Source organism: Aythya marila (assembly GCF_965140915.1).
Source record: "Aythya marila genome assembly, chromosome: 2".
NCBI lineage: Eukaryota > Metazoa > Chordata > Aves > Anseriformes > Anatidae > Aythya > Aythya marila.
Window position 1 is genome coordinate 61029150 of NC_139043.1, and position 23967 is coordinate 61053116.

The 23967-nt window shown below is 39.8% G+C and overlaps 1 protein-coding gene across 1 annotated transcript in view; it reads left to right on the forward strand.

Annotated features, from left to right (window-relative positions):
* ITPRID1 (ITPR interacting domain containing 1) overlaps positions 1 to 23967 on the forward strand; it is a gene marked incomplete at its 5' end in the record, with an annotated part of 72008 nt that overhangs the window by 32602 nt on the left and 15439 nt on the right. The window contains 5 exons of the mRNA XM_082755352.1: positions 2113 to 2122; positions 3340 to 3426; positions 4027 to 4229; positions 10522 to 11114; positions 13396 to 13450. Of these exons, the coding sequence (XP_082611478.1) occupies positions 2113 to 2122; positions 3340 to 3426; positions 4027 to 4229; positions 10522 to 11114; positions 13396 to 13450 (948 nt within the window). The remainder of the gene's footprint in view (positions 1 to 2112; positions 2123 to 3339; positions 3427 to 4026; positions 4230 to 10521; positions 11115 to 13395; positions 13451 to 23967) is intronic.

The window sequence follows — 23967 nt, forward strand, 5'->3', positions numbered from 1 at the left end:
GGTTCAAGTGTGCCTGACATGAATACAGAACTTCTCAGTCTTTTCCCGCTTTCCTGATTTGCTGAATGTAGTGAATTCAAAGATATTTATTTATTTACTTTTAAAGGAAAGAGACCAAAAGAACAGATCACCTCTCAGGTCCTTATAAATTCCTGAAAGTTTCCACATTTTTAGTGCTTTTGGGAGCCCAGTGCTTCCATATCTACACTTTTTATTAGCTTCACAAGTAAAAGGTGCAGTTCAATAATATACAATTCAATACTTTCTCCTGTTACTCAGATGTTATTGAGGCTAAAATGTTTTATCGTCCCTCAAGTATCAGAGGCTACATTTCATTTAGCAAAATATGTTATTCATAAGCAAAGATATACTTAGATGTGCAGTAAACAGAGCACCAATTAGCACCACAGTTGGTTTACAAAGTATTTTTTGTTTGTTTGTTTGTTTTCGTAAGATTTTCTGACAGATTTCTAAAGGGCATTATTTCCCCCAAAGTATCTTCCAGTTTGGTAATGAGATTCAGTGTTTCTTGTGTCAGGAATAAAATACTTACACAGATCATGAAATGTAAATACCATACCCTTCCCATTACTATTTCTGTGACCTCTTAAATATGGAGAAAACAAGCTCTAATGTTTCAAAATGTCAAGCTCTCTAATGAGGAGTGTCTCATGAGAATCTTCTCATTCGAAAAAGAAGTGGAGATTCCAGCCATGAATGAGACAGCCCATGCAAGTGCAAAGTTTGTCCAAGTCATGAGGTGGATATGGTTTCATGAGTAGATTACTGTCACTTAACAGGTTGGGTGGCTTAGCCTTCCTAACTCTACATTTGTATGTTCTTCACACATTGTTTAACTTACTTGATGCTACAAAATATAGTTAGGGTGTCACAACCAGTGTTTTCCCAGTGTAAGAGTACAACCACAAGCAGCTACTGTCTCTACCTGATGTATGGTAATGTATGGTAACCTACCAAGATTTGTGCATTTGATCATGAGTCTCAACCCTTCATTTTTCAGTGACCTGTTGCTACTTAAGGCCTCCTACAAACAACAACTTTCTCATCATTACTTTATTTACTTAATACCCTGGCCAGTGTTTCACACTGATAGATTTTTAATTTGGCAGTACTTGTGTTCATTCACTCCCAACAGTCTGAGATATTGAGGAAATAAAAATTGCAGCAAGTTTGTTGTTGTGGGGTATAATGTTCTGTTATGGAGAAGAGTGCCTACATTGTGCTAGGGAAAAATTGTATTAGCCCACACTTTTAGATCATTTTTTTGACATTCTGAAGCATTTTTATAGTGAATCTACAGCTACTGTTGGCACATGGGTAGGAAATTGTATACAACGAGTAGCTGATTCTTATTCAAATTATGCTCAGCTTGCTGCTAGAAAGTCTGATTTATGTTGCTACAGCAAATTACAGGATGTCAGTAACCTTTATGTTCTCAATTTGGATGGATATCCTTGCGCTGAGTAAGCCAGAAGGAACTTATGTTAGAATTTACGAGCGGAAAAATAATCCAGCAGAGAACACGAAAGGATGTTTTCTCCTTTTTTATTGACATAATTTTGTTAAATAGAAAACAAAACTTTAAAACCTAGACAAAAATATTCATCTTGTGCAATGCAGAAAGTTATCTACTGCCTTTCCTAGGCAAATGCTACCCCAGCTTTCAAAGGATCAAGAATTGTGTTATTGCAGCTTTAGGAGAGGAAGTGATAACTACAGGCACTGCGTATTTGCATACAACTTACTTATTGCCAGTATAACTAAGTTAGTGAAATGATAAAATTTGCACCTTATAGCTCATAGATATAGCATGCATGTAGTCCAGTAAACAATTTTAGCAGTTCTTGGAAAAATATTTTCTGTTCTAGAAATTCTTGTAAGTGTCCTGCAGCTGTTGTGCTCCTCTCAAAAGCATTTAGGACCATGATGCAAAACCAAATGAAATCAATAGTAAAATAGTCAACAGCTTCAGGGAATTACACCTGAAAACTGTTAATCACAAAAAATAAATGAATAAATAAATTGTACCAGCATTTCCTGGAATTAAAATTTAAAGTAATGTATTTAACTATTATTTTCTTCAAAAATCAGGGATGAAAAGGTATTTTAATCTTATTTGTTGCATGTACATCTTCAGTGGTTTTGTAGCAAAAGGTGGAATATACTTGATAGTGTCTACATTTAAAGAATAGAACCTTAATATATCACTAATGGTTTATGAAATGTAAAAGCATCTATTTTCCCCTTCTTACTGATTACTGTTGCAATTGTCTGCGACTAACTTGTACCATGAGTTGAGTTTCCCACAAAGGTATTGTTCTGCAACTTTGCCACTTTAGCTAAAATGTTTCTTTACATATATTTTGGTCTATTCTCTAGTTTGACACATTTTCTCTTTTGAAGGACAAAAATGGAAAGAGAATGATTTAAAAAAAAAAAAAAAAGTTCTTGTTTGCAGTTTCCTTGTCAGTACCAGAAATGCTACAATTGTGCAAAGTTGCAGGATGTAGGGGTCAGACACTGTAGTGATCTGTTATAAGTTCTTTTTTCTTCCTTTTCTTTTTGACAAAAGGAGGAATTTTATCTAGTACGTTTTTTCCTTCCTCAAATGGATAACAACATTGTTAGTTCAAAAATCTGCATATTGCTTGCGGTTTGTTGAAGACGTAAACTGAGGGATAACCTGCAATGAGAAAAAATGGATCAATGTTTCCTCTGTATATAAACATTTGCTACTGATCTTGATAGGTACATGTAGGTAAAATTTAGCTTGGGTCTAACAAATGCATGCCATCGTTCCTGTTAAGAAAGACAGCTATGCCAGAGCTTAGTTCCTTTTGCAATGAGCACGTTCTAAAAAACAGATATTTCTCTGCAAGATTACCGGATACAAACACAATGGGAAGCTAAGTAAAGAATTGTTCTCAGATGCCACTCCTGCTGCTCCAGCTCATTGTGCCTTGTGTCTCCAAAACTTTGTTAAGAGTAATTACATCTCTTATAGTAGGTGGCTAGAGAAACCATGCTCCCTAAAGGTTCCTGAAAGATTCACCATCTGTCAAAAGTGAGCCATTCTGCCACCTTTATAATTAGCATTTACTGGTACCTCACACCTACGTTCTCACACCTACTGTAACATACTGTTCTTGAGAATAAGCGTATTGCCACGCTCCCATGCCGACTCTTCTTCTAAGGCATTGCTATTATGTATCATTATAAACCAAGAAAAAATGCAAATGTTTGCTCTAGGAAAAAATCGACATCCCAGAGGAGCACATGAGTAAACACTTTTTATTGTTGACTTTGTTTTCCAACCAGATCCCTGCAAGAGTTCTCAGAAAATCCGGTTATGTCAAGATGCAACAGTCTCAGCTCTGCCCACTCTGTCACAGGTGTGCCACAGAGGTTAGTTGTTTCCATGAATTTCCAGCTAAGAATAGGAGGAATTAGCCCTTTTAGTGATCAACGGATATGAGTACAATTTTGAGCATGCACTTTCAAGTTTTAGTTCATAAAAAACATCTCCTCATTTATTTTAACAAGATCAAAATGACCTTCTTAGTAACAAGCGTCTGATCTCAAATGCATTTGTACCAGTAAAACAAAATAAACAGACAAAACAACAAGAAAAAACTCACCTGAAACTGCAGTGTGCTTTGAATTCATTGGAAGATAAAAAGCTACAAGGTCTTATGGCAGCTGCAGCATCTTCCCTGTATTGTGTCTTGAAAGAAATTATCCCGCAGAGCTGTAAACCTACTCTTTTTATTAATGTTCCTCTTGCTTAGCTCTCTGGATACCATGCCACCAAATACCTCTGGGGTAAGAAACCTGTGTTACTTGTAGCATTGTGACTGAAAATGACTACTTTCACTTAAGCAGTGGTCTCCACAAGAGGGGAGAAGGGAAGAGAATTATTTAACAAAAACAAGCCTATATAATAGTTGCTGAAAGAAAAGTGGTACCAAGACAGTAGTGTAAATAATCCTGATGTTTTCACCACAGCATCACTGAATGGCTGGCACTCTGGGAAAAGGATCCAGTAGAGATTCTTCTTGATTTGGGTTTTGGTACAGAAGAACCTGATGTCTGCACTAAAATCCCTCCTCGGTTCCTCAGTGGTGCTTCTGTGGCAAAAGGGATCAACATCCGTGTCTTTTTGGAAGCTCAAAAGCAGCGGATGGACATTGAGCAGCCAAACCTATATGGTAAGCATTGACATTTTGGCAAAAGGCAAAATTTCAGCCAGGAGGTAAAACAAACAGCATGTGGACTAAGAGGGTAGAGAAGAAGAGGCTTATGAGAGAAAATGCATGAAAAAGGGACACGTATTCAGGAGACATCAAGAATCCTCATGCACCCCTTTGGAGTAATAACAATTCCCAATGTGGGTGAAGTACAGTTTAGCTCTCTTCAGCTGTGGGCTGTGATTTATCTGCTGGAGGTAGCTGCCAGTGTGTGGCATTTTAAAACATAACCACCAGCAGAACAGAACATGGCTCTGTTGCCTCAGTCGCTTCACCAGCAGCACACTCACATGTCTCTGCCATCAGTGGTGGTTTAAACCAACATGCAGGATTTTGAATTCAGCCAGACCAGATGTGGGCTTGCATTCCTTTTTCCTTTCTGTGGGGGCAGGACCCCTCTCACAGGGAAATGTGCAGAGCAGTTGACAAGATCTTAACTTCCCATCACAAGGGCTGCCAGAGCTTGTGTATCAGACCCATACATCTCTAGCTAGACCCTCACAATTTTGTGGTTCAAATATGCCCAAAGATATGTATGAGGATCTTATCTTATTTTAAGCACAATAAAATTGCACCATTTAAAGAATGAAGTCTTAATTTTTATTCACTTTAGATGGTTTTAGTTCTCATTTTGTGTATTTAGCAGTTGAGAAATGAGTGCAAGGTCCTCACCCTGAAGATATATCTGCATTAAAATAGCATTGTTAATTCTCTGGTATATTGCCCATCTGAAAAGTCCAATTTTGACATCATTTCCCCTCATGTTTGCTGCATAGGATAGCCAGATGGCTCTTGAAATCTTCTGTTTACTTAAGATGCTCAGTGAAGCAGGATCTCTTGCATAGTCCGTGCATTCCCATTTAAAATTACAGTAAAGAAGCAGTATGGATGGAATAAGAATTGAAACAGAAATGTCAGAGCATCATGGAAAATGTGTTTTTTTCTCCCCTCTCTCTTTTTTTATAGCAAGCCCCATGCACACATTTCAATATTTACAGCAAACTGACACATCAGACAGGTTTCTCAGCTCTCACTCTCTCTTTCTCTAACTCCTGAAAGAGAGGGAGAGAGGAAAGGAGATCATCTGTATGAGTAGATGGTGGATGAAGATCTCAGGGAAGAAGGTACAGAGCTTAGAGTGAATGAGAGGAAAGAGCTTCTAAGAGAAGGACTTTACACAGTGAAGGCAAGCAGTGGTAAGGCAAGCAGTGGTAAGCCACGGTGTGAATTTAATAACTAGTTTTGCAGTAGTTCTCAATGGGAGCACTCTTAGTACACTTAGTGGCTTATCTGTATGGGGGAGTTACTGTGAAGTTAATTAAGGTCTGAATTTCTATTTTGGTGGGTGAGATGTCCATCAGAACATAGTATCTTGCTTTTGACAGGTTGGGAGGGGGTTTTCACACCCTTCAGAGATGCTTACCTCTTCTTTCTTCACTGACTCTACATGTTTCCTTATATGTGGTGATTAACCTCATAAACCTTGCATCAAATTATAGGCATTTAGCTGAAGCACAGTCTCAAGGATCTTAATCACCACAGAGTCTCTCCATCTCTATAGAGAATGGAGAGAGTCAGGCACCTCACATCATCCAGCCACTATTTCAAACACCTCTCAGAACAAGCCAGTCTGTCTAAGTGACCATGTAGGGAATCCAGCTTGTTGTACCTTCCTACAAGTGTCCCAAGAGAAGACTTACTGCTAATAGGAATGCACCTGGCTTAGTGTACAAAATCATAAGGAATATCCTTAAATGGACTTTCAAGGCATTTGCTTGCAAGCTGTTCTTTCTAATCTTGCCAACCTTAGGTTGTCCAATAATTTTGCAGTGAGTTGTATAGCAAGAAGGAGGGGTGGAAAATTCACGTTTAATAGCTTTGAAAATAGATTGCATTTACAGATTGGGATCTGATCTACCTGCCTTCAACGCTAATGCTGCACCTACATTTTCAGACACATAATGAGCCAGCTCTTCTAAAGCAGAAGCCCTGTAATGGCATTAAAGAAGACAGGTGATTTTGAAGGCCTCCAGAAGAAGATACAGAAAAAGATCTTCCTTTGTAAATCAAGTAGAAAGTTTGGGTCTAGTGATGTTTCATGGCATTTACGTTTTAAAAAACCTTTTAGGGAACCTCATACCCTTTACTGTTGGAAGACTGTCTCACTAGGGAATGAAAGAAATAAAAGTGCCAAATTGAGACAGACTGCATACCATCTCTAGAGACTTCAAGACTCTATTAAACCACTGTTGCCAAAGACATACTGGATGAATTTGGTTGTTGTCACCTGGTTTGGCTGCTTATAATCACCGAACTATTTCAATGCAAACAGCCTGAATTGTTCTAATTTGTCTGCAGAAAGTGTTTAGTTTTGGTTAGTGAATGCCGGAGAGATTATCTCATTGTCAGTTTACTTTCTCTTTTTCTCTGAAACAGCAGAGAAAGCTAACTGATTTAGTATGACGTGTTAGTCTGAGAAAGGGACTGATGGGGAGGATAATAGGTATAATATGGGTGACAACAAACCTGGAGGGGAAAAAAAAGAGGAGGAACCTGAGAGGGACTGGTGACTTTCATAGCAATGATCTCTCCACTTTAATATTTCCTTCATTTCCTAGTGCAATCCTTTTCTTTCTGTTTGCCTCTTCCCTGCTTGTGACAAAAATAGTTTTCTAGAGCTGCTTCATTGTTGATCTGACCTTTTAAAATGCATGGGGATTGTTACAGAGTTATTTGTTAATTGTCTCCTTGCTTGGTGCTGATTCTTCAGTGTTGTCAGAGTTTTTGAAGGGTTCAGTTCACAAAAATAAGCTGCATTTTCAAAAACATCAGTCACCCTTTAGGTAGCTCAGATCCAAAAGAAAAGCTTATCTCCATCACTCACTGGTGAAAATTTTACTGATGTCATCAGAAGTAACATTTGATTTCCTAACTGGTGGAATAAAGTCTCTTGAGAATCAGAAGTTACATTAAGTAAAAAATAATGATGCTTCTGACTATGTTGTTCAAAAAAAATCTTTGAAAACTTCAGGTTTATGAACATTTTAGTGTAAAAGTCTTGAAACGTTTAAATCTTACAATTAAAAAAAAAAAAGTACCACTTTTCTATACTGTGGTATCTAAATCTACCTCTTAAATTTTTTTTTTTTTTTTTTTTTTTTTCCTGGGAGATTTTTACTTATTTCATAGAATCATAGAAGGATTTGTAAGGAACCTTAAAAGTCGCCCATTTCCAAACCCTCTGCCATGGTCAGGGACACCACCTCCCACTAGATCGGGTGGCCAAAGACCATCCAACCTGGGCTTGAACACCTCCACGGATGGGGAAGCCACAGCTTCCCTGGGCAACATGTTCTAGTGCCTTACCTTCCTCACTGTGAAGAATTTCTTCCTTATATCTAATTTAAATGTACTTTTTTTTTTTTTTTTTTTTTTTTGGTTTAAAACCGTTACCCCTTGTCCTATCACTACACTCTCTGATAAAGAGTCTTCTGCCATCTTCCTTTAGGCCCCTTTAGGTACTGGAAGGCTGCTAAAGGTCTCCCTGGAGCCTTCTCTCCTCCACGCTAAATAACCCCTACCTCTTCAGAGGGAGAAGGTTACCATCTCCTTCAACTTGCTGGCTACACTTCTTCTAATGCAGTTCAGCACACACTTGGCTTTCTGGGCTGCAAGTGCACATTGCTGGCTCATGTTTAGCTTTGCACCCACTAGCACCCCCAAGTGCTAGTGCCAGCACAGAGAGAGACTGCAGGGCTGCTCTCTATTAACCTGTCACCCAGCCTGTGTTCAGGTTTGGGATTACCTTGATCTGGGTGTTTTAGCTGCTGCAAGCACCTCACTGAAGGAGTTGTTCAAGTCTCACTCTCCTCTGTGATGTATTAAGCAGACACCATTTTCCATGACATATGGTTGTGCTGTGACAACCACAGTTGAACAGTTGTGCTAGGCAGGATGTGCACAAATCACTAGATATATATCAGACAGTAAACCCATCCCTAGAAGAGAAATTAAATGTAAATTGCTAAATACATTCTTTGAGCTACAGCTTTGGTTCAAGCAATGACAGTATTGCCTAGGCTCACAAAGAAACAATCTAAAAAAGGAAAGTATTTTAATATATGACAAGTAGAAAATGCTGAAATTTCATTTTGATTTTTCTTGAAGAAAAACATCAATTTCCATTTATTTATTTATTTATTTAACACTGAAATCTTTTTTTTTTTTTTTTTTTTTTTTTTTTCCAAATTCTGCAGTTTCCTGTGAAGGGAAAAAAAAAAAAAGTTGACTGAAAAGTTCTTAGTGGCTCTGGAAACACTGTGTTCCTTCATTCTTCTGTGAGCCTTTTGAAGACTTTCCAAATCTTTTATGCAGATAACTGTGTCAGCCTGTGCAATACCGGATTTAGGGAAGGAGGAACAAAACTGTGAGCTTCTCCTCCTAAATTCTAAAATGGGAGATTATAAATTCATTAGAATTGCTCTGAAAAATATAGATTCAGCTGAAGATTCATTGATCTTGTTTATGGCAAAGCCATTTGCTGATTCTTCTGAAGTTTCTAGTGAAAATGAATCCACAGTTACATCCTTCAGTATTTCATATGTGGTACAGATTTAGACCGTTTTGCAGCAGGCTGAAGAAACTAAACTGTTCATATCAGCCTCTTGCCTATTTGAGGTGTGCTCCTTGGGGAGCACCCTTAGAAACCAAAGCAACAGCTTGCCTGTAAAGAAATAGTCCACAAAGCAAAGCTGTCCCTGACATAATTTCTTCATGACATTGCACGTGAGTGAGAGGATTTTTTTATTGTTGTTCATTTATCATTTTGCTCATTGTTTGATTTGTTCTTTAGGTGTCACAATCTCTTGGATATAATTTACCAAAGCTAAGCAGTGTGTAAAAACTATTTAAACTTGCAGCAGTTTTGATTCTGTTTCAAATCAGAATGTCTGGACTGCTCTGCCACTGTCATTCAAAGCAGATTAGCACTTGGCATTTTTATGGCCTGACGTAGTGGGAGCCAGATAAAATACTGAGGCTAAAATGGCTTTACATGGGGAGCATGTGGTAGCACAGTAGATGTACATAACCAGAAATGATGTACTGTGACTTTCCACACTTATGCAAATGAAAACTATCTAAAATGGTGTACCAGTAGATCAGTACGTCCTTTAAAAAGCATCAGGTGACACTTCTGACCATGTCATAAAAAGTGTCAGCAATGGCAACATCTTCCAGTGTTAAAAATCAGACAATATCTGGGGAAAAAAATAATATTCTTGAGATATGGTAACTATTAGGAATTATACATCATGGTATTGGTCCCTGATGCAGAGGACTGACTCAGAGCCATGTTAAATATCCCCTTGTTGTCTAATTGTTGGTGAGGCAGCATTACCAACAGCATGCATGCAGTAAATCTAGCTGCTCTCTAAGAGAAATGGCAGCCAAGAATGTTAGCATTTTGCCATCTACTGTCCTCAATGAATCTCTCAAGGAAGTAGAAGTCCTGGTGACATATTCATTGCCTCAGGACGGTTGCTGACATAATGCGCAAGCAAATGTGTTTCATTTCTTTGTATAAATAACTCAATAGTGTTGTAGAGATGGATATGTCCAGGATCCCTTAAGAAAAACATCATTCACTTCTTTTTAAATGTTATGCTACAGAAAAAGTGATGCAGAAATTACAAAAGCTTGGTACAATGAAAATAAATGGTAACCTCTGTACAATATCCTCTATGAGTTTCCAGGGGATAAGAGTTTTGCTTTATGCTGTTCTGAAATCAAGGACATAGCATGTATCATCATTTTTTATCAGTATATATTTATTAGGATATATACATTTTTCAGTTATCCTGGACAGCAGCCAGCTGTAAATATTTAAGATCAGATTTTAATAACCTTATCACATGAATTTTAATAAGTTCTTAAATATGGCACTTGAGTCTGGTCCAGCCAGCTGGAGAATATTAGGCAGGATTCTGTAACCTTTATTCACACAGCATTCAGCTGTACTTGACCCAATGATTTCAACACTGTTAAGTGTTTGTCTGATATGAAGAACTGTGCAATGAAACATATATAGCCTGAATGGATCTTCTGAAAGCAAATGGAAAACTTCAGCCAATTTTGAGTCAGGTACTTTGTATGTTTCTTGGCAGTGAGGGGTTTGAGTAACCATTGTACCTGATTATCTGTTTTGAATTATATTTTTAATAACTATGTTACCTTCCTTTCTGCCGAACTTAAGGACGTTTTCGACAACTGGAAGTACTTGACCACATCACTAATGCCCTCTCGTCTTTGCTGACGAATGTGAACACCCAACAGACCATGGCCCAGGACACTGGCAAGGTTGAGACTGACCTCCTGGGTGCTGCAAAGACCAGAGCTGTGGTCACACAAGCAAAGAGGAGAAGAATAGGCCAGCTCCTGAGACGGGCTTCTCGGCAGACAGCACTACTGAAACGGGGCTCGCTGGCACCTGGGGAAGTCCATCTGCCTGGCATGAAAGAGCAGCCTCACCCTTGTGCAGATACTGCTGAGAGGGGAACAATCCAGGTGGGATTTTCTGCACATGTTACCTTGGGCTCTTTGACCCAGAAGCAAACCTCCAGAGATAAAGGTTCCTTGGCATACGCAGTATCACAGTGTCCACCAGCTCTGCCAGGGAAAACCTGGGCTTCATCACATTTAGTGACTAAACAGCCCCACCTTTCTTCTGGATGTGAGGTGCCTGCCAAAGACAGGCCAAGAAGAGAGACACATTTGCTTCTGGCCCACACACTCAAAAAAGCAGCAGGCCTACACTGCAAGCCTCCAGACTCATTTGAAATGGAAGAGGTGAGGTAGATTTTTGCATATGGCATGCTAGCAATGTCTCCCTACCCGTATTTATTGTATAAGTTTGGATTCTTTTTTCAGGATGGAAGCTAGAGTAAATTACTTCAAACACCACGCTGTAGCATTATGGCAAAAAACAGTGGGATTTATAGTGCTCATTGGGGTTTTGATTATTTTAAATTGTCTTTGTGTTGGGATACTGTCAAAGAAGTTGGCACTGAAGTTACTGAGGTAGGATTCATTCAACCAGTATGATAGTGTAAGATGCCAATATGTTTTATGCAACGCTAGTTTTTTTGTGTGTCTGTGTGTGTTTTATAGAAGGAAGTTGCAGGAACACTAATACATATGGTAAAGGATATTTTTACAGATCCAGTCATTAACCATTTTTTTTTTCTTTTTTCCCTGTGTTCATGTTCTGGTGTGCTCTTTCAGAATGTTTCATCACAAAATTAGCCTTGGTTTTATAGCAGTATTTGAAATATTTTATCACTCTGTAAGCTAAGCATCCTAAAAACAGACTAACTCAGAACAGCAGCTTGTTCTCATATCTTCTGTCTGCAAAGTCCAGGATGCACAGCTATCTATATGTTTTAGCAACAGTGGGTTGTCAGTGGGGTTCTGCATGAAGTAGCAGAGACCAGGATACTTGCCAGTCCCTTTCTTACACCTAGAATTGTGTCAGCAGCAGTTTTTCTGGCCACACAACTGCAGAAAAAAGGCTACAGTAGGACAATCTCCAATCATACAGACTCACTGGGATGCTGACAAGAATGCTCTTCCCTTTCCATCCACCCATCCACCCACCCACCCATCCACCCATTCATCTATCCTTTCCAGCCATCCTTCAAGAGTGAGGAAAAGGAAGGGGTCTTACAACTCAGTTGTAAGAAGCAAAGAAATAAGGAGAAATTAGACAGTTGCCCCCCTGAAAAATTAGGGAACTTGGGAAGGAAGGAAGGAAGGAAGGAAGGAAGGAAGGAAGGAAGGAAGGAAGGAAGGAAGGAAGGAAGGAAGGGAGGGAGGGAGGGAGGGAGGGAGGGAGGAACAGCAAAAAGCCTGAAAAGGTGGGAGGCATTAAAAAAGTTTTACAGTTCTGAAAGTATTGGAAAGGTCAGGTTAAGGTGGTGGCATTCTTCATGAAGAAAGGATATTTATCATTTCAAGTCCGTTCCAAGGGTATTTTTCTGTGAAAGGTTTGGTGCAGCCTTTATATCTGCAGAACTGATTCAAGAGTCAGAGCAAGGGCCTGATTATTAGCTTTGATAAGGAAGAAGGTTTCTCCCAGAGATCTCCAGCACAGCAAATTTATAGTCCCGAAGTAGCCCATATGTCTTCATAAAGTACTTATCATGCTGGACTTGCAGCTCTGTGACTAGTGGCTCATGCAAAAGTGAAGACATTGACAGGGCAGTGAATGCAGATGATAGTGTACTCCTTAGTTTGACGTCTAAGACAATTTTATGAATGTTATAAGTTCAAATTAGACTCGGTATGCATTGTTTAACTTCTGGGTATTCTCTACCACATCATTAAGAAAACTAAGGCTGTAAGAATCGTGTACTAGCTGAAAGCATTGGGCCACCTAGCTCATTAGTCTGACAATGGCCTGTAGCAGATGTCTAGGGAAGAGAATAAGAAACATGGGTATAGAGTGATTCTTCCCTTTCTGGCCTTTGACAAAAAGGGATTTAGAGATGTCTTGACCTGCAGACTGCATCTAACCCACACCTAGCATGCATGTGTATGCATTACTTTTGTGTAATGGATCCCTTTTTCCATAAGGATTTTTCTGAAGGAGGATTATGCAGTATCATGACATAATGTTCCCATTGATACCATGAAAAAGACAAATAGATCTTAATTCCTAGAGGAAAAAAAAAATAAATCTGACCTTACATACACTCTTTGGCAAGATTTTGCCTCCATATGGCTACATTTCTTTGGGTTTCTTCTACTAAGTCATGAATTTTTCTAGGGGGAAATTTTTTTCTGAGGCTGTTCAGACAAGATTGTTAGTGTATTTACAGGTTAGGAACATGTATGTATTGATTATCTGAGGAAGGCTAGGGAAGCTTCAGAGACTAGAGCCTACTTTATGTCAAGAACACACACACACACACAGAGACATATATATTTAAAGGAAACAACCAAAAAAAGAACCATCTGAAAGATTTAATGTTTTCACTTTGAAATGTCTAGATATTTTTAATTCCAACCCCCTCCCTGTCCCTGGCAATAATCATCACCATAGATAAGAATTTTTCCTCTTCATTTTCAGATTCAGAGCTTTGACGACGAAATTCCATGTGGAAATGCTCCTGACACCACTTCAGGTGAGTGTTAAGAAACAGACATTTTGCCAGATTTGTTTTTAAAGTGGTGTTCCCATGTAGTTGCTTCTAAAGCTTATAAGAATATGTTTTTCCACTCCGCTCCCATCACCTCTGGCATTGGATGCATTGTTCTAGACATACCAATCTAGCATGGCCAGTCAAGACCCGATAAATGACAGGACTGTAAAATGTACTCACCTTGTCAGTGAGACACGGAGCGTACACCTGAAAAGGGTACTTCATATGCACAGTTCTGAGGGTTTGGGGTCTCCACCTGATGCTTTAAGCAAACCACTCTACTTTTACCAGTGACACCAAAGCTTCACTCCCACTTGGGGACTCATTTGCCAGATCTGAATGACCCCATATCTGCCAGATCTCAGATCCTAGGATCTTAGGAGATAAGTCAACAGGGAGGTTGGAGTTAGCAGCTCTGCAACCATTCTGTATGCAGTTCAGCCAAGGCTATGCAACCAGGACATTCTGGTGGCAGCATGGCCTCTACTCCATCATCTGAATCTCCTTTATCACATAGACTGTCATCACATGAGCAGACATAGCATTGAATCATGTTAGGAAATAGTTGTTTGAGTAGTATATGAAAGGATTAAACACAAAGCTGTTAGACCAGATGTTATACTGTCATCTGGGGCAATATGAGCTTGGATCCTGAGAAGCATTTTCTGACAGGGGTGATGGTACTGGAGAAGAAGGCTGTTCAGCCTCCAGAACAGAGAGCGTTTGGCCTTGCTCCCTAGTAACCTTTGCTAACCGGTGCTTAGAGCAGGACTATTACATTTTTTATTTTTATTTTTTTTATACTTGAAAAGGAATTTTGTATGAAAGAAGAAATAAATACCAAGAATCAGACAACAAGGGACAAAAGTGAAAGCCTGGTGAGCCCTCAACTTTTGAGGACTGTGTTATATCACTTTTGAAGAGCTGGCACAAATAATTAAGTAACCCAGCTTCATACACAGATATCTAAAAAAATTCAGATAGCCACTGGAGCTGATCATTCATGGATGCCATTGGCTGGAGCGACAGCTGGATGTACAGGAGTGAGCCTTTTGAAACCAGTGGCATAAGTCCCACTAACTTCAGATAGGCCAGCAATTTCATCAAAGTGTGTGGGGTTTTCTTGGTAATTGGTAGAGCTGAGTAAATATGATGGAGTATATCATGAATCCTTTGGATGACAGGGGGTTATTTTTTATTTTGAATGCTTTTTGTTGTTTTTTTTTTGTTGTTGTTGTCATTTGTTTGTTTTATAATAAATTGCATACCTATGGCACATCTTCTGGCAGGATTGTATGTCTTCAGTCTATCACTGCATGACTCCAACGAAGGGAGTTAATGTCAGGTCCTTGACGCAATTCAGGCTCAGTGATTTGTCACCTGAGTTACATGACATTGTTTTTATTTTGTTTTCTGATGGGTGTCTTGATCTTTATGAACAAAGGCAAGCCCCATACCAGTACTCATAGCAGTATCTGTGCAAAGAATAGCAGTTCCCCAGGACATGTGCAATGCAAAACACCATTTGGGCAAAAATTCATTGAGAAATGAACAAAAGAGAATGTGGACATATCCTGATGGGAAAAAAAGAATATAAATAAATAAATCAAAATGTGATATCATACTTACAAATGTTTTGTTTTTTTTTTTTCCTTTCTTTGCCCAGATGTAAAAATGACTGTGCTATTTAATGATAGAGGCATTAGTTAAAGGATTTTGGAGATTAAATAGGTATATTAATCATGATGTAAAAAAAAGAAAAGATAACTGAGTAGTCTTTGAAGTCATAGGAATAAGCATGTACTTGGTAGTAATTGGTAGTAAAATTGGTAGTAAAAAGCAAAGAATGCAGAAAGTAATAATTTGTTTCTAATCCTGGTATGACTGTCCTCCAGTTAAGTGATCAATATATTATACAAGTAAACTGAACTTATGTATTATTTATGCCTTCAGAGCACCACAATACTATTTTAGACTTTTTTTTTAAAAACACTGGAATCTCTCTTCCTCTGTTGTTTTAGAGTTATTGATGCTTGGCCTAAATTTAAAGACCAATTTCAGTCTTTTTTTATGGGCTTTATTTCTATTCTCTCTCTTTTTTCCACTGCTCTTAAATGGCATTCGTACTCCATACCCATGGGATTCTTACTACAACTTCAATTTGCTGCATACCATGGAAGCAGTCTAAAAATTGCTAATTATGAATGCAGTATTGTTAGTAGTGAATAATACCTAGATCTTACAACAATTGCTACCAAATCAGCAGAATTTGTGTCAGATTGATAATCAGGGGTCCTCAAAGCAGGAGACAGTAGGGAACAAGGTCCAGGTTCCATTGGTAGCCTATGCAGGGAGAACCTCAGCTCCCAGGAGAGCATGTCTGAAATTAGATTTGGACTGTAAATCCATTGGGGCATAGACTGCCTCTTTTTCAAGGCTCATGCAGTGCCTGATACCATAGGGGGCCACTCGTATTTGGTTGTGGACTCTGTTGGAAAAGGTTATGAGAGCAGCGATGAAGATGGGAGAGCCTGGCAGGACCCTGCTGAAATGGGAACTCACCTGAGCAAAGAAGTGTGAGGTGCCCACTATGAGAAGAAATAGAGATAGATAGGAACAGACTGCTTTGCCTAAATGGAGCATATTAGAGCCGGGTGACTTATGGAAGTGCTTGTCCCAGTGGTATTGTCCCTTGGCTCTGTAGTCTGGCCTCAATTTTAGTCCAATTGCTTAATTTTCTACACTCCCCATGAAAGCCAATTCCCTGGCTGCTGTGTGTCTTCTTTATATTTCTCCATAATGTAGATTCTGGCTGTTTAACTGCAGTAGGCTTTATGATAAGGCTTTTTTTCCTTCTCTCTTGGCAGAACGCTGAGACTTAATTTTAAAAGACGCTCAAACCCCCCAAACATCTCTGAATGACTTACAGGGAAAGCAGAGTGTTTTCTAGCTCTGTTTTAAAAAATATTACAATCTTTTTTATTAGGCAATTTTATCATTGTTATAAATAAGTAATTGTACTGGGGAGAAGGGATAATCCTTATTTAATTAAATTCATCTATACTCCCAGGTTGGCAGCAACCAGACATATGTGAGACTAATACCCACAGCCTGCCTGTATGCATGTGCAATTAAAAATTCACTCTACAGTAGCACTGGCAGTTTAGTGTTGCTTTTGGCATTTACAAATTCTTTTATTTTGTGACTTTTTTTTTTACCATACACATATGCTGGAGCAGATGTTGCTTATTTGTTGTTTATTCAAATCTGTAGGCTCTGGCAGCTAACTCCATTGTTCTGTAATGAAGCTTTATTCACTGTCCTGTATTAGGATCCAGCAAATGCATGACAGGCAGAGTTAGCTCTCAGCAGGAACTACAGTTATTGTCCTTACTTATTGGCTGTTTATATTCTACAGCTCACAGTTGAGAAAGCTGGCTGGGCAGGGTAAGGGGTTGGGGATGCTGCGTGCAGAGGAAAATTACTTGACTCCACTCACTGTATCTTTGCCCTGATGAGGTGCAGGCTTGCATGTAAACTCATCTGTTGCAGGGATTTCAAATTCAGCACTTGAAAAATAGAGCTGTTTTCCCCGTCCACCCCCTCTTCTGCCTTGTTCCACCCCCCACCCCTGCTGCTCCTTCCTTTTTCAATTAGCCTGTGTAAAGCACTGGGTTTAACTAAAGGATGTTTCAGCGTTGTTCACCCCTGTTCACTCAGCACGTGCCTGAAAATTCATTAGCAGCCACATCTATTAGGGAGGTATCAGAAGCCAGTGTTACTTGGGGGTGCCTTGTAGGCACCTGCTCCCCCTTGCTTCTTATTTACTTCCCTCTCCCTCCGTGGGGATGGCCACATGCCCAAGAGGCAAGAATTCCTGTGTGGTGCTGACCCAGGCGGACGTGCTGCTCCCGGGTGCTCGAGTGCCAACAGAAAGGCATTAGCCTGCTGGAAAAGCCCTTGGTAGCCCAAGAGGCAATCAATCAGGGAAGTAACCACCTCCATCTGGCTCTCTGTGACATGGTAGCTCGCTACTGAAGCATTTGTGATTCATCTTGTCCCAACGAGTGGTGCCAGGGATCGCATACACCCAGTTTTTGCAGCAGCTGGGAACGTTCTAGCTTCCCCGCATGCTGAGCTAACGCGTTAGCTCCTGTGACTTATCAAGTGGCAATTCTTTCAATTATCACACCTTCACTCCTCCTACTCACCGGCTCCTCTTATGGTTTGGCACCATGGGAATATTCACAGAATGCAATTGGCATTTCTTGTAATTGACAGAGTGCCAAGAACGTGAATCCTGTTTGTTATCCATTATCCATTGTAATGTCTGTGTGCAATTGAAGGAGCAATGTCTTCTAAAGTGCAAGAAGAAAAGATGTGTATATTTCCTATGCTTTGAAGAGTATAGGATTTTCCAGGTACTTCTCCCTATTTTCAATGTAAAGAAGTGAACTGTTATTTAGAATTTCTTGTTTACTGTAGTGCCTGCATCATGTTGTTTTTCTTCACTTATAACAATAATTTTTAGTTTTAATAACAGAATAAAGAAAGGCAAAAAGACAGCCAAAGAGGTCGCTTGTTAAAGTGGCAGTCAAAATCTGGAACTTAAAAATTTCCTACAGCTACTCTTCTGTTGGTACTGCTTGATATTTATGTTTAGGTTTGCCATTAATGATCACATACAGTTTCCTCATATGGGGTCTCCTAAAACATGATGAGTAATAGATCCATAATACACTTCTATATGTTCATGAAGCAGTCATAGCACAGTTCATTTGAGTTAGCATCACAGATATTTTCACAGGAGAAAAAAATCTCCAGTCCTTTAAAAAATATTCACAAAGATCTCACTAACAAGAACACTCAGAGGGTCCTGCATTTTCTACAAAAAATAGTTTTGCTTTTATCAGCGTTATTTGTGGAATTTGCTCCTGGATATTAATCTTTATGCATCCTGAGGAAAAGTCCTGTTTGCAACAGCTTTATCTTCTGCAGGTGACCTGGCACAAAGGAGTCATCTGCTTTCTTTAGTTTCTTTGTGTTACTTTCATTTGTTTTATGATGGTGAAGTCTATATTTTTTTCCATCTTCTGCACGTGAACCGTTTAAAGGCCTTCTAATTCTTTCCTATTTCTTTACATTAGAGACCTATAAGGGAGATTAAGAGGAAGCTGTGTCATTTTCATGCATTTTGTAGCCTGAAGACATCTTGAGGGGAAGTTGTGTGATCCCAGCAATAAGCAGAAACTGTCAGAAAGTAGAGGCTGAGAGAAAAGAGCAAAAGTGAAAGGCAAGGTTATAAAATTATGAGTTTTCAAACCTTCCTGTATCTTCTGCCAGTACAGAAACATCTTCAGTTGCCTGATCCCCTCAAAGAAGTCCTCTCAGAGAGGCAATTCTGTTGCTCTTGAGAATACACTGACTGCTTCACTTTGTCACGGTCTTTGACGTGTCACTCATCAGCATATATCCAAGTTCAGCAATGGATATTAAGGTGGAAACCCAGCAGGTGGTGATGCCAGTCACTAGTACAAAAAATAGATGGGCAGCAAATAAAGGAAGTCTGACAGACTTCTGAAATGGTTGTTGGGAGGTCGTACCTCCTGCCGGTGGTGCCAGGAGGCCAGTCTTCAGGTCAACGCAGCTGTCCCAGGAACACTGGGGCTTGTATGATTTTCAGTGAGTACATTCCTAAAAGTCACTGTGCATTTATAACATTTTGTTGCACATACGCATCATATTTTAGGTCCTGCTGCAGCAGTCTGATTCATCCTGGTGGGAAAGGATATGCGCACATCTCATACTTAAGGCAGATGGCCTAGTGAAAGTTATAAAACCTGCTGTTGTTTAAACCTTGAGGGGGGAGGGGAGGGGGTATAAAATACCTTAGGTAACCAAGAGAATAACCAAATAGTTTGAGGGATGGATTTAGATTAATAGCCATAGCCTTTTAAACAAGAAAACTTCTGAAATGAAATCCAGTTGTGCTAAAGTTGTGCTGAGGCCTTGAAAGAAGTCATTTTCTATTTTTTTCTTCTGCCTTTCCTTCCAACACCTTCAACAGAGCACAGCAGGGTCAGAGCCTTGCCAGACCACCGTGATGCTGCACTCATGGTGCCAGCTGAAAGAGTGACCATTGAACCTTAAACCTTGTTACAAAACTCGTAATTCCTGACACATATCCTGCTCAGGCTTCAAGCCAGGTTTGTGAGAACATACATTTCTGATGCTTTTCTGATGCTTCTATATTGCTTTGCCATGGCTTTTAAAAGAGGGGGTTGATTCCCCCTACTGTCAATGACCCTTTTGAGAGGGGGACATTGGTGTTACTGTGGGTATATTTTTGTGCTCTAGAAAAATCAGATTTCTTTCCAGATGAGAAACATGTTTCCTATTCCATAGATCTTCTACATACTTGTCATCTACTGACTGATACTTAGCATTTTTCCTCAGGAAAATATCACTGACACAGAGAGGCAGGCTTACTAAGCCTAACGCTCTTAGACCCCCTGAACGCAGTTTAATTGATATTACCATGGAAATAGAGATCAACAGCCAATTACAGTAGCTCTACAAAGTAATGCCCAAAAGCCAGGCGTGTATTTTGACCTCCCAATTGCTTTGACCACTGCTGACCAGGCAGCAGTTGCTGAACCCTAGCAAGAACAAAGGGGCTTTTTGCTCATTTTTCTCAAAGGTCTCTGTAAGGTTTGCCAGAAGCCATCCCTCCTTTTGTGAGGTGCTCACGGTTGCAGGGAGCCCTACAAGGCTCACTGCAATTGCTTATTTTTTATTCATTATCTATGTGCAGCTGCTACTGGGAGAAGTTGTGATGTAACATGATCTACAGTGTAGGCTGATGACATTCAGCTCTACCTCTCATTTTCATCAGAAGCAGACACAACCATCACCCGTCTCTCCCGACATTTGGCAGCAGCACGAATCTGAATTAATGACAGTTGGCTGAAGCTCAGTTGAAATAAGATGGAAGTAATACTGACTCTCAAGGAAAAGTAGGAGGAGGACCTGGCAAAGTTTGAAGCTGTTTCATCAGCTGAAGGAAGATAAAAGACCATTGTCAAAGTGACTGCAATTTCAGGTTTTGACTAGATTCATCACTACGCCTAACCTCCCAGACTGCAGAAACATCATTTATCACAGATAACTGCCTACAGTGTTCTCTCTTTCCCTGTCAAATTCAGCTCTTAGATTACTCATTTATACTTTTATCATTTCTAGGGCAGTGTGTTCTTGTGTAGGACAAGCAAGAAATGATCGGAAGCTCTGAGTGGCAGGCAAGGCAGACGCCTTACTCCCGAGTGTGGCAGCTTGCAGGGGTGTGTCTGCTGTTCTCTGTGACAGCCTGTGAGATTCCTGATGTCACTCTGTATAACCAAACCTGATGTGACCTTTGTCCCCAGATACTTTAAATACTCTAAAGGGGGTTTCCAGACTCAGGAACCAAATTGTACTTATCTACTTCTTAAAAGAGGTAAAGTCGGAAAATTCTGAATGGTGAAACCCTGCCACTGAAGTCCACAGACTGACCTCCTCTGGGGAGGCAAAGGAGAATTCACTAGTGCTAGGCAGGTAATTATATGATTTTCAGTAATGCAAAAGGTGGTGAGCACACTACTTCCTTTGTCTATATTCATCTATGATTTGGGTAGGAAGGAAAGGAAATAAAAAATGTTTTGTTTTGTTTTGTTTTGTTTTGTTTTCTTCTCTTTAACAAGCAGCTTAACAGAATATTATCAGCTAATTCAATTCTTCTGCAAAGCTTCTTTCCACACATGAGCTATGGACAACCCATAATGCGAGCATGTGAAAGAGCCAGCCAACCCACCCACCAGCCCCAGGCATTTCACAATGGAGTATATTTATACCTGCTGTCACGGCGCTGACTGTAGGGTACAGCAGATGTACTGAAGCTAGTTTTAAATCAGTAAATATGTCCACCGGTTTTAAAGCACGTTAGTATGTGGCTTAGGTATCAGTGGTTGTCTAGCCACAGGATCAGGGAGCCAAGCATGCCCTCTCACCCAACTTCTGTGACAGGTTTTGCAGCCTGGGCACAGCTCCAGGCTGCTGTGCTCTGCCTGCTGGCTGTGCTGTGCCATGAGTGTGCTAGACATAACCATCCTATATGCTGAATCCTAAGCCAAAAGCTTGGCTGGAACCTGGTGCAAAACTGCTTTTTCTTCAGGTGTTTTGTAGGACAAGAATTGAAGTTGAATGTGCTGATGGTAGACATAGAATTGCTATGCAGCTATTTCTGCCAGTGCAGTTTGCACCTTTAATGCTCCCTGACCTGGTTCCCTGAGGTGCTTGCGGCTAATATTTGGAGAGCATGTAGGTCAATCTCCTCCTAAAGGATTTGGAAGCGGTGCCTTGGGCAAGGAGTAGGAGCCTGCACAGGAGGACACAAAGCACCATATGTGCACCCCCGGTCACAGGGTGCGGGAGCACGCCTGGAGCTGGGCATGTGCCTCCTGCTAATGATGGCCATGACATCCAGACCCCATGGATAAAAGAACTGCAGACTGAATGTAGAGATGAATCAAAATATCTGTGGCTTTCACATGACACACTCCCTCTGCTTTTCATCTCTCCCCTGGCCCTGTCTCACCACCTTGGGGTACAGCATATGTATACTCTTGGCCTACGGCAGTTCCTTGCAGTTTTGGGGCTGCAGGACCTTCCCCTCTTGTTCAGAATGAGTTTGGCTTCATCCCCATGGAAAGAGATGCATGCCTGAAGTCTTAAATATACCAGTGTTACCTATAATAATGGGGAGAAAATTATTGAAGATTGAATGAGAGCAGGGGGAATAGGGTTTTGAGAAGCATTAAGAAATTCCTCAGAGGAGCCAGATTGTGTTCATCTCTACCAGACACAGACCCTTTTGTGCCATTTGTACGCCGCTTATCATCACGGTGTGGCACAATTAATAACAGAAATTAACCTCACATAGAGTTTTGTTATTGTGTTTAATGTATTTTCACCCAGTCGCACTGTGTTAGATGTTTGCCATGGAATTCCCCTTCAATTTTTTACTTCAAAGGGACCAAGGGACAGACATTTAGCTATGCTTGGTTTTGAATAAGAATAGATATCTTTGCTGCATCTGATGCATTTTGGGGTGTATAATTTGCTTTCATATAATATGACTATTCTAATAAGATGGTTTATCTTATTTCTGTTACAATGTCATTGAAAAATTAAATCTGCAAAGGATGTCGTTAAAAACTGTGGTTTATGTTGGCCTTTGGAAACAAAATTTGTGGTTTATGTGCTGCTGCCATCTGGTGATTGTTTTCCTGAAATGCTGCACAAAACAGATGTAGCTGTATAGAGAGGGATCAGTCCCGCAGCACCATTATAGTTAGTGTTTCTATACTGATGTCTCTTACATGCAAGACAGTTGTAGAGCTGTGTATTATGCTTGGCTAGAAAACAAATGATATAAATAAACCTTCTTAACTTAGTTCACTTGTTCATCATCCTTTCTGCAATGCGGAAAGTGAATTGGTGTTATAGAAGTTATACAGGAATATTTAAAAAAAAAAAAAAAAAAAGAAAAGGATTAAGAAAAGACTTTCTCCTGCATTTCAGGCACTAAGTAAAATGTTTATGTCCATAGTCAACAGCCAATAATCAATACAGTTGCCTGTGAGGGAGCTACCTCCAAGTAGGGAAAGACAGCATGGTTTTGCCACATACATGGGAACCGATATGAACAGCAACATTTCTTTCCCTAAAATGCTGAAAACTGTACAAAATAATTTCTTCTGGTGCAACAAGGTTTAATGGGCTTCAGAAAATCTACTGTTCTGGGTAACAATGCCAAAAAAATGGTTCTTTGTGACTTATGTGAAATATATATTTTCAGTGGAGTTTTATTAGTCCTTATTGGCCATATAATAGAGTGTGAGACCTAAAATCAGCAGTGCCAGTCCTCTCTGAGTAGCAAGAGAGGGGAGTAAGCTGCAGCAACTCTCCCATCACAAGACAGGACCATCTGTAACTGCCATGCAGTTGATATATTCCTCTAACACACAGCCAGCTCTTACTGCAACATGCTTTTTTGTAATGTTATGGGCAGGACAGTGCTGTTAAGGGTAACATACAGACCTACAATTCCCAGAGCAGGAGGGATAATATGTCCAAATGGGAAGGATATTTGTAGGTACCCAAAATAAACCCATTTCTGTTTTGAAAGTATTGTTCAAAAACGTATTTCTGAAACAGTTTTTGTCCTATAAGACAGAAACCATTCATTTTTATCTATTTATTATTATTTATTTATTTATTGCAATATTTTGGAGAATCAGAGCCTTCACATCTTTTACCTGCTTCTGCTAGAGCTGTAGAGCTGTGCAGCTTTGGTGCCTTTGGTATTTGATGCCTGTTTTTGAGAAGCAAAACACAGAACATAAGAAAACCTCTATTCAGTTCTGGCACTTCCATGGACGTGGTGTGACTTTCATTCATTC